The sequence below is a fragment of the Bombyx mori genome, chromosome 18 (assembly GCF_030269925.1).
Source record: "Bombyx mori chromosome 18, ASM3026992v2".
NCBI lineage: Eukaryota > Metazoa > Arthropoda > Insecta > Lepidoptera > Bombycidae > Bombyx > Bombyx mori.
In genome coordinates this window covers 2469427-2480849 of record NC_085124.1, presented here as the reverse complement: position 1 = coordinate 2480849, position 11423 = coordinate 2469427, and the positions used below count along the sequence as shown (strand labels likewise).

General features: G+C 34.1%; 1 protein-coding gene across 1 annotated transcript; it reads right to left on the bottom strand.

Moving 5' to 3' along the window:
* Window positions 1-530: 530 nt before the first annotated feature.
* Window positions 531-8941, bottom strand: LOC101742793 (thioredoxin, mitochondrial). The gene is made up of 4 exons (XM_038017206.2): window positions 8933-8941; window positions 8337-8471; window positions 7333-7497; window positions 531-6007 (listed from the first exon to the last, which is right to left on the bottom strand). The coding sequence occupies exons 2-4, from the start codon at window positions 8466-8468 to the stop codon at window positions 5876-5878; spliced, it is 429 nt and encodes a 142-aa protein (XP_037873134.1). The 5' UTR covers window positions 8469-8471; window positions 8933-8941; the 3' UTR covers window positions 531-5875.
* Window positions 8942-11423: the final 2482 nt, after the last annotated feature.

The following is an 11423-nucleotide window of genomic DNA, read 5'->3' as shown; positions in this document are numbered from 1 at the left end:
CAGCATTGGTAGGGAAAAAATGGCTCTTCGTCGGAGTTGACAAGTTCGACGAGGACGGTGACCGTTGCTTGAAGAGCCCAAAATCATCAGGAGTGGATCCTCCGGATCCGATAAAACACGTTTTGGACGACAGCGGCTTTGCTTTACCCCGTCGCCTGACTCGGATATTATACAGTACTAGCGACCCGCCCTCGCTTCGCTTCGGAAACTGTAATTTATTATTAATTTCTCCACTATTTAATAGATGTTATTATACATATAGACCTTCCTCTTCAATCACTCTATCTATTAAAAAAACCGCATCAAAATCCGTTGCGTAGTTTTAAAGATTTAAGCATACATAGGGACAGACAGATATATGGACAGAGAAAACGACTTTGTTTTATACTATGTAGTGAAGCAGTGGCCATGATAAGAAGGCTCGTCATATTTCACCCTTGTACATACTTTTAAATTCAGATTTTTTTCTGTATAAAAAATGAGTTAAACGTAGTTACGTCATATAGGTATTTAAAATAAAAAACCACAAATTTCAAGAAAAATATAATGTATTCAATAAAACAAAAATATACAAATTCAAAAATAGCTTATTTCGTTACATAAACCAATTTTCATGTGTCTTAATAAAGTATTTAATTGCATTCCGTTTTTTTTCTTAATTATTAGTTTATTACAACGTAGTGATTATTAAGTTTAATCACGAACTGAAAAATTTCAAGAAGCAGCACTAAAGATTTATCTGATACTGTTCAACAAATATACTAGGAAAATATAACAATTAATACCTTAGTAAATAATATTCCGACGGGCAAGAGAATGCGATCCTTCAGCATGAAATTGTAACATTTTTTTCTAAATGGATATATTTTTTATTGTAATAACTATTCTTTATTAGACTAACACGTTTTTAAGCAAGATTTTGTTATAGTAAATTTAACGGCATGTCAGTTACATCGTCGATGCGGCCCGGGGACATTCTCTAGGCCAGGGCCAGATTTAGGGAGGCCCCCACAATAGACTTTGAAAAAAAAATCTTTCAAATTCCGACAAGTAAACACTAGATAACATCTTTACTTTCCTCTGAAATTTAATTTCAGATAACTCTTGTCTCCGATTATATTTATGTATGTTTGTTAAATATTAATCGAATCTACATGGTTTCACAATAAATTATTTATTGGACTCTCAAAATTCGACTGAAAAAAATTGTTCATTTTATTTGGAGAATAATTTGGGGCAAGGGGCCTCCGCTCCTTTGTTGTCCCAAGGCCTCCAGACCTCTAAATCCGGCCCTGCTCTAAGCGGCCACACGATAGGCACACAATAAGCGTTATGGGGACGTTTCGGGTTGCCTATTTAAAAGATTGACCGTAGTAAACGCCGCGTAGACACTTCAGTATTGGATTAAAGGTATAGTTAGGAAACCAAAAAAAAAACATAAGCTCCGTCAGTCATTTCAGTGTCAAGTACCCAGATATTATTTTTGGTCGAACATCACACATTGTAGACATAATTATTGGTAAAGAAATTTAAACTAGTGGGAAACTTAGGCCGCAATGTACTGTACTATCCAGATTCTAGTTACGGTTCCGATCTGAACTGTACAACAAAGTTAAACATAGAAAATGAATTAGAATTTGCAAATTATTAGAATCAAACGTAGACAATGTGCCCTGTCCCCCATTAATTAACTATCTATAAAGTTTTTAAATTAACATTACATTTTTTAAACTAAATCTTTGTAAGGTGAAGGATGATCAATGCATATTACTATTCTTTTATTTACTATACAAGTAGTTAGCCAACCATGATTGGACGGCGAGAGCGGTTTTCACAACAAACAGTGGACCCGATCTACTAATATAATAAGCTCGTACCACAAACCTGACAAAAGCTCCAAAGCTCAGTCGTCGAATGAAGAAATCTGAGCTTTAATACTAACAACGACCCCAAACACGTATCTCTCAACTAGCTTTCCGTTCAATGTGAAACGTAAGCCCATACGATTTGGACCCATACACTATCGACCTATATTCAAATGAATCATAAATCAGGTTGCCGAAGCCATGCCGATTAATTATCTTGAAACATTCGAAATTAACAAGAAACCATTAGATTTCCTCATTACGGTTTTACTAAAATTTCATTTGGAGACATCCTAACTGCGCTAATATAAACTATTAGGTCACAAAACTATGAAACTTAACTATAAATTTTACCATTTACGACTTAACGCTAATCCAACTTTGGAGTTGCCAATTAAGTGTTGTTTAAATTAGTTAATTAGTGATAATAGATACTAAGAGGTGTACGATTAGCACCCGGATAGAATTAGACCCTAACTACACACAAACTGCAGACCGTGTGACGCCCACATTAACCTAATCATATAAAATAAAAATACTATTACTACTATCAACTATTATTATTCGTGGATACTATCAAAAGTTTTACACACAACAACACTATCCATAGAATTTACTCGCCGAGTGGTATCACGCAATCGAGAGGCGAATCTCACTCATCACTTTGATGCCGTAATTCGATGCGCTCTTTATTTGGTGACTAAAATCTTACTTATTGTTTTGATATCTTTTCTTATCGTTCCTTTTGTGGTTTATAATTAAATCATGTGCTGAACGGTACTCACTTCTCGTATTGCCTTTTCATTAACAATTTGTAACGAAACAGGACAAATTGTTTCATGAATTGCTATGAGCGTCTGAAACCTCGGATTTTTAATTCAATGAAAATATAAAAGCAATTCTATTAACATTTAAAAAAGAAAAATATATTTCAACAAAACTTCACTAATATAAAAATGAGCACTTGAATGTAATCAAGCAAAGTTATAAGATTGCTATATTTTTATATATTTAGCTAATTAGGAACATTAAAGTCAAGAAACATCCAGCAGTGTCGCTTCGTAGACTTAATCGAAGGCAGCAAGATATGTGTGTTTGATTAGATAAAGAATTCGAAATATTTATTTACCCGTATGCATTCGGGAAGACTATTTCAACAGAGCCACTACTTATCTAAAGATATTTTAAATAGCCTCCCATTTAAATACAAACTCTTTTAAATTCCCTTAAAATTATAGACATCGTAAGTATCTAGAATTGATTGATTCTCGTTTGAAGTTTGTTTTTATTAACGGACATTAATAACACCATAATTTATCTACAAATAAGTATAGATTTAAAATTCAAATATATTTAACAGAATAAAGATGTCTGAAGGTTCACCAACAATGCGATACATCCATTGCCTTGAATACTTGTAGATCGTAAACTTAAAAAACGTGTACTTAAAAATCGTATTAGTACTAATCTTTTAAATTTATTGTTTACTGTCTAAACCAGAGATCACTAATTAATTTCCCTTGGGGTCCTTTTTGAGAAATCGCACATTTTATAGAAAACATAGTTATTAAACAAATGTAATTACGAATATAACAAAGATATTTTTTTTACATATCAATAATAAAAGATAAATGTAATTTTTTGTTGAGGTCTTTTTGTTTTGAGGTTTCGAGTAAAATTGCAAGCAAGATTCATTGCATCAGTAAATCGAGATCGACACTTATTAAGTGAAACTTCGTCTCAAACTTTTTCGTCTGTGTGTTGCATGTCGCGTGACGGTCGGCCGCGGAGTAGGGATAAAGTGAAATGCGCTCGTCAGAGCAGCCAATATGGCGGCGCCTAGAGCTCGCAGCAGCTGAACGTGTAGTGTATAGACTATTACTCATTTGTGCCAGTGCTCCACGCTATTTTGTTTGTTTTTGTCAGTGTTTAATGGGAATGTTGTTTGTCAGAGTTAAATGTCTATAATGTGAAAAAAAGTTTCACTTTTACCGTGGTTTCATAAAACCACACAATCCTTTTTTCTTTATGAAGTTCATCTTCGAAATTGCTACTTCACAAATTTATGTTCACCCAAACAAAGTAAGAAGTTTGAAAGAAAATTTTTGTAGTTTGGATATTTATTACCAAGTGTGTAGTCCGGATGCGGACCGCGGTCCGTTGTTTGGCGACCCCTGGTCTAGACATTGTAAATTCTTCTATTATCATTTATTATCATGGTTACTTGGGCGGACGTCAGCAAACCCTTGACATTACGTCAGCATTCATTTTTACGAATGCTGACGTAATGTATCATCAACAAAAGTTAATGATACATTTATTAATTCATGGTTAAATCAAGATTCCAAAATCAAATTAGTAATTCGTATACACAATCGATTATTTAATTTTTTTTATTCTCTCGTACCTACTACATCATTTAGACCTTGCACTAGTTGTATGTTTACACTATTTACTACCTTAACTACCGTTTACTACCGTACACTGTGGTTGTCCACCGATTTGTACATTGAAGTTTGTGTCAAATTGACACTTGAAACTGTCAAACACAAAAAATCACATTTATATCGATACATATTGTGTGCAAACAAAAACATCTTTATAACATTTCTAGATTAATTCATATATTTATTTGTAATTAAAATTTATCTATAACTTAAATCGATATATTTCTTTATTAAAATAGTCAGACATTTCAGGACTAGCCAAGGTTTATTTTAGCAGTTTTGTTTAGCGGTATATTAAACATACTTTGTATGAGCAGAATAAAGAAAATATGTTTAGTTTTATTTTCTAAAAAAGAATTTTATATCAAAAAATGAAAAAAAATCCAGACATTCTCGTGGTATGAAAAAAAAACCAAAGTGCGAGTTACGGAATTAATCATTAATTTTAAAGTATATTATTACCATTTTAGGCTTTTCTAATTAATTATTTTGGTCACTCGCTTAGTTTGTGAAAATTGTAAGTTTTTAATTTTAAATTTATATGATTATTAACCGTACATTTAAATATTTTGTTTAGAATCTTTCTGATTTTTGAATGTCCTAAAAACAACTTTTTTTTTAGTAAAACTCTCTACTACAGCTCGAGGCGATATCTTGAATTGCTGTGTCTGGGCAAACAATCACCCGACATCCGGACCCTCGAAATCTTTGGTAACATTCACCCGTCCTCTATTGCTCATGTCCAAGCCCCGCATGAATCCTGCAATAGCGTTTGGAGGTAAGAGCCCACGGCTCGACATGTCGGTGGACACGGCAGAGTGCGTTGGCGGACTCACAAGAGGTCCTACCACCGGTAATTATGCAAATTATAATTTTGCGGGTTTTGATTTTTATTACACGATGTTATTCCTTCACCGTGGTAGTCAACCGTGAACATTTGTTGAGCACGTATTTCATTACAAAAATTGGCACCCAACTGGGATTCGAACACCGGTGCATCGCTACATACGAATGCACCGGACGTCTTATCCTTTAGGCTACGACGACTTCAAGAGTAAGGGGAGGGGCTGAATAATAGGCTAAAAATCGTCTAGAGATAATAAGTTGCACGTATCTAGTGTTACTCTAGAAACACACCAAAGAATCATTCCGTGCATAATGTAATGTAGGGACTATTTTATAAGTTGCAGATCTACTATCTCTTTCTAGCACTACAGAAACAACAACTTAATTAGGTCCACGACAGCGATCTACTATCTTAAGTGTCAAGGGGCATTAAAGACAGTCTAAACTGAGCTGTAACATGAAGTGTCCGGAGAATGTGTGCAACTTATCTTACATATTTTTTGTAACATTGCCGCTAGCTGTATTAGAATAATTTTATATCCAAAGATTAATCCGTACGATTCACTACGATTACTAGTTAAAACAATGAAAGTAAAATATTAACTAATAATTAATGTACAAAAAGTAACACAATAAAACATTTTGTTTGCGGAAGGAACCATTCTTTTAAACATTACTGTGTGATTGTTATTGGATTAAAACACTACTGTGTAAAGTCTATGTGCCCTCCTTCTTTTTACCCGACATCCTGTTAATAAGACAGGTGATCATATCGGTTTCCACTAAGCCTATGAACTTGTCCACTATTAATCCGTTCTTTATTGCTATAACTGCGGGAACCGCCTTTACCTGTAATAGGTTTTATATGATTATTTACATTGTATGGTATTCCTGAAATCAATGGTCAACCAGGTCAAAAGGTTCAGGATGAGGATAGGTGTGGTGCGCCAGGCAATTAGAATACTCCACACATCCTACGACACCACAAGCAAAAAAGTTCAACCCTAAAGGCTTCGTCAAACAGAACGCGTAATTAGCGCGCGTCAGAGCGCTAAACTGACGGCGCGCTATGACGCCGAGATGTATTGTACTACTATGGTAACATGCCGTCAAACAGAGCCCCAGCGCTATAAGTACGCAACGCTCTGTCGCGGCGTTAGGGCTGTTTGACAGTATATTACCATAGTAGTACAACACATCTCGGCGTCATAGCGCGCCGTGACGCGCGCGCTAATTACGCGTTCTGTTTGACGGAGCCTTAACATAAACGCTATTCAATATATTTTTTATGCATAAATACTCTGTTTTCTTTTGTGAGCCTCAAGTGAATGAATAATTTCTCGAGAATAATTCCAGTAGACCCTTGAATATTGACATGATAGGCAAAAAAACATAGACATAAAAATTTGGATAATGTAGTGTACAGAATATCCTTTACGAAAGTATTAAATAATTATATAATTGAAGTAGCTCAAAAACAAAAATCTTCCTAATCATACAAAAAGATTGTTATATTTTCAGAAAAAAGTTTTGAAAGATAAAAGAAAATAATAATATTTTAGTTATCTTTTTTCTCTTAAAGCTTTATGCACAAATACAACTGAACATTAAACTTTATTTTATTAGCTTTTGAAACGGAAGCTTCTGTACTAGATTCAGAGACCTGAGAGACCTGTAATACTGACATCCAGGTTCCCTCCTTCCTAGACTAAATAAATTTAGGTTTTTGTGAACAGACCCTGTGGGCTGGATCGAAAGATCATTTGGATGCCTCCAATGAACACTACTCTAACTCAAAATTTTGAAATTTTCGTTTTTCACGCAAATCGCTTCACTATTTCAAAAGTATTACAATTAATCATTATCTATGGAGTTCGAAGCAAGAGTAAATCAGCTAGTTACACAAAAAAACCATAAATATATCTGCAATAATAAAGACTTTATCAACTTTTTTCGTTTAAACGCTCCTCCTGTAAATCTACGAATTTGGAGTTAGCGTAGTGTTCATTGGAGGCATCGATTTAGTGTTATCATTTAAGTAGGTCACTATGCGTGTGTTTGTATGCACGTGTATTTGTGCCTGTGTGTGTGTAAATATATGTTTCAAATCTACTTGTTAAATAAGAACAATTTAAAACAATCCTATATAATTTTCTATCGATGTAACGGCATACCTCAAAAGTGTGAACTAAATCGGCATTGTCTTCGACATCCACAACAGCTAGATCTAGGTCTGTCAAGGGTTCGATTAGTTGCTTCAGCTGTGGTGTCAGTATTTTACAGGGCTCACACCACTCCGCATGGAAATTCACTATCACAGGTTTATCATTGTTCATGACCTGAGAAGATTTTTGTACACATTTTATTCACAATTAGAAACATGCAGTTCTTACAAGATAGATGCAAAACCTTAATGTGTATATAGAATTTTCTCACAGCCTTAATCCTATTGACTTGTAATTTACCTATATATACTCAATAAAACTACCTAAACACCTTGAGATAAGTAACTAATCAAGGGCTTTGTGAGTGCATCTATCTACTGCCATATCAGAATCTTTTTTTTGTTTAGATGATTGGACGAGCTCACGGCCCACCTGGTGTTAAGTGGTTACTGGAGCCCATAGACATCTACAACTACAGGATGAGCCAATCCAGTCACTTTTATGAAGACATGATCTGCCACGGTCTCCCTCGTTCTGTACCTATCGTTAAGTCTTATTTGGTGCCTATAGAAATCACCATGTAAATGCCATCACCCACCTCAAAACAAGGCAAACTTTATTCCAATAAGTATTGCACTCCTCAAAATGCTGGCATGTCTTCCACTACTTATTTGTCAGGTAGACCAATTGTTTGTTTGCTAGCTTTTTTTATAACAATAAAGACATAGACAAAAAAAACTTCAGAGGTGTCAAGGGACACCTGGATGGAACGAAGTTCCTTTCGATTAATTAGTGAAGGAATTGTAATTTTTTTTGTAAACTGTACTCATTACGCGGACCAAATGGATACGAGCAATGTCACGCGATAAGCGCCTACACGTTGATTGGTCAGAATGACGGATCTAAAAGGTGTAGTGACAACTTTTCGTAAGAATTTTTTCCGTCTAGCCCCCTTTCACAACGCGCGATAAGGAACTTCTTTCCAATAATATTTAATTATTAAATCACGTTACCTTATTAATAAACTCTTCATTATTCCTAACTAATATAGTCTCATTATGTACTAGTGAGGTTGAGATGGCTTTCTTCAAAGATGCCAGATTCCTTACTGGCGATCTCAAACTTTTGCATATTGCATTAGACATTGTCTGAAAGGTAAATAAAGGTTTTATGTGATCCACGGCTCGTTTCAAAACTAACAGATAGTTATTTTACTATAAAAATTATCTTACATAGTTAACATGTGCATATTTGTACAGTTAAAACAATAAGATTAAATAATACTTAAGCAGTTGACTTTTAAGCAAATACACCCATCATGCAATTGAAGACATTGAAGAGTTTTGATAAGATAATATATTCTGTGCATATTTACATGTAAGATTTAACGGTATAAGTAATTTTTACTGTGCCTAAGACTCGCAAAATCGAAGATAAGATAATGTACTTTAATAATAACATACGAAATGTTCTTTAAAAAAAGTAAAATTGTATTGTTTCCAGAAAATTATTAATGTTTACAGTGCTAAAGTATGCCTTTTATTAGTTGTGCATTACACTTGATAAGTGCCAAACTATTTCTATTTTAGTGCAACAGAAATCAACTTACCAAAGCAAATTAATATCGACCTCTACGAGTAACTTTTTTAACTTCGATTGGCGTTAGGCAAACGTAAACAAAAGCGTACCCAGATCCGAGGACAATACTGGCAAGCAAGAATGTTAGGATCGCGTAACGAGTCACAAATAGCCTGTCGTAAAAATTGGCACTAACATATTGTTCTCCGCTACTTGGCAAAAGCAATAATACTAATGATATTGTAGAAGATATTATTAATGATATTTTTCCGATATAATGGCCAGTACGGATTGTAACCCAACAGAGCATCAACGTTATAAACCATAAAACGGTTAAAAAATAAATCCCGAGACCGAGACTCATTTTTCCGTAGCCCAAATGATAACGAAGTAAAACATTTCCATACTCATGCAGGAAATCATATATTTAGTATTAAAAGGAAATATAGTTCACACAAACTTCTTATGGCACTCAGTTGATCTCAAATTCTCAATCAAATATTTATAAATCAAGTATTTAAACTTCAAAAAGCTGTATTTTTTTAATAAATACCGTATGATTTTAATCACAAATCGCCCAATACCTTCGAGTATAGACTACTATAGACTGTGGCACAGGGCACAGAGTACTACAGAGTATTTTTTAAGGGATTTTATGACCTGATAACTAAGACCTTTAAGTCATGTCTTATTTTAATTTATATTCTTAACTCTATGAAAAATGATATTATGATGATTAATTTGAGACATTAATCAAATGGGATGAAACATAATCTCAGTAAAATGGTGGTCAATTACTGAGATTTTTTCAGTGGACTTTGTGGAGGATCCCGAGAAGTTACGTCCACAGCTTTGTTTCATTTTCCCGAGAAGTTACGTCCAGCAGCTTTGTTTCATTTTCCCACATTTGTGCACGTTCACAGGTATTAAACAGTTAATAAATCACGGTTATTACACATTTAAATCTGAAGAAATACTAAATAGACAAAATAAAACAAATCACTTATCTTCACTCCTCGCGTACCCGCCAAAAAGTCATTACATAATTTACCGAGGCATTTGCAACAGAATATGTCGGTAGTAGGTAATTAACAAAATTACATGGAGTTACTATTGTAGGTACATATTAACTCCATGATGTCACTATTAACACAGAGTAGTTCCATTTTTCAACATGAATGGCGAAGATCTCGGCCCAGTGAATTTGGCCTCCCTTTTTTTGATTTTCATTTTTTTTTATATTTCATTATTTGTTCGTCATTTGTTCGTTAATGTTCAAATATAAAAATTGTTTGTTCGTCTTTTATTTATTTATAATTAATTAAACCAATGATCACCGCTAAGTGGGCCCCCCCTTAATAGATATCTTTATTTTTATCGCTCAGATTAATTAATTTTGATGAATTATCGTTTGTTCGACGACTACTGATGATTGTTCGATTATAAAAACAATTAAATTCCCAATTATTAATTATTTTATATCAATTTTTTTTTATTGCTTAGATTGATTATCTAGAAGATTGCACAAAGTGGGAATGAGTTGCTCGCTCCGGGCATTTCAATATTGTAGTAATTGTTACGTTATAATACCCTTTGTAAAAAATTCATATTTAAAAAAAAATCTTATATAAACAAAAAAATATAATAATTTCATATTTAAAAATAAAAGACATGCCCGCTGAGTTTTTTGACAATATTTTTGAATATTGTATATTGTATTTGAATTTTGAATATTCTTGAATATATTTTTTTTTGATTTGATTTGATTTGATACAGGTTTTAAGGTCTCAAGTATAGTAACAGCGGCTGCCCCACCCTTCAAACCGAAACGCATTACTGCTTCACGGCAGAAATAGGCGGGGTGGTGGTACCTACCCGTGCGAACTCACAAGAGGTCCTACCACCAGTGATTACGCAAATTATAATTTTGCGGGTTTGATTTTTATTACACGATGTTATTCCTTCACCGTGGAAGTCAATCGTGAACATTTGTTGAGTACGTATTTCATCAGAAAAATTGGTACCCGCCTGCGGGATTCGAACACCGGTGCATCGCTTCAATACGAATGCAACGGACATCTTATCCTTTAGGCCACGACGACTTCCAAATAATAAGCAAACCATCACCTTTTTTTCATTATTTTTTTTTCGGGCCTGGGGCCGAACCTCCTACAACACCATGCAGATCGTTGAGTCTCACATACCCCGCGCGCCCCTTATGCGCGGGGACCTCGTAGGAGGTTTAGATATAAATAATTAATAATTATCAGATATTCCCAAGATTTTACGTGGGTCTCATATCAATGTCTTTTATTAAATTTTATCTCAATGGTTTTTAATTCGGAATTAGAATTTTATTTTAATTTTGTTTTTCTTGTATTGTATACAGTATAAAATATATACTGTTACAAGAAAAATGAACAAAATTATGTCAACTGAACATTGTTGTAAACTCAACACTGGCAGCAATGGCATCGCAAGAAGCTATTTCTATACTGAAAAGAAAAAGAAGTAACCCTCGA

Coding starts and splice junctions, on each gene's coding strand:
- LOC101742793 (XM_038017206.2), bottom strand. CDS start 8,468: ATGTCTAATGCAATATGCAAAAGTTTGAGATCGCCAGTAAGGAATCTG. Junction 7,498..8,336: donor ATGAAGAGTTTATTAATAAG/GTAACGTGATTT, acceptor AAATCTTCTCAG/GTCATGAACAATGATAAACC. Junction 6,008..7,332: donor ATTTAGTTCACACTTTTGAG/GTATGCCGTTAC, acceptor AACCTATTACAG/GTAAAGGCGGTTCCCGCAGT.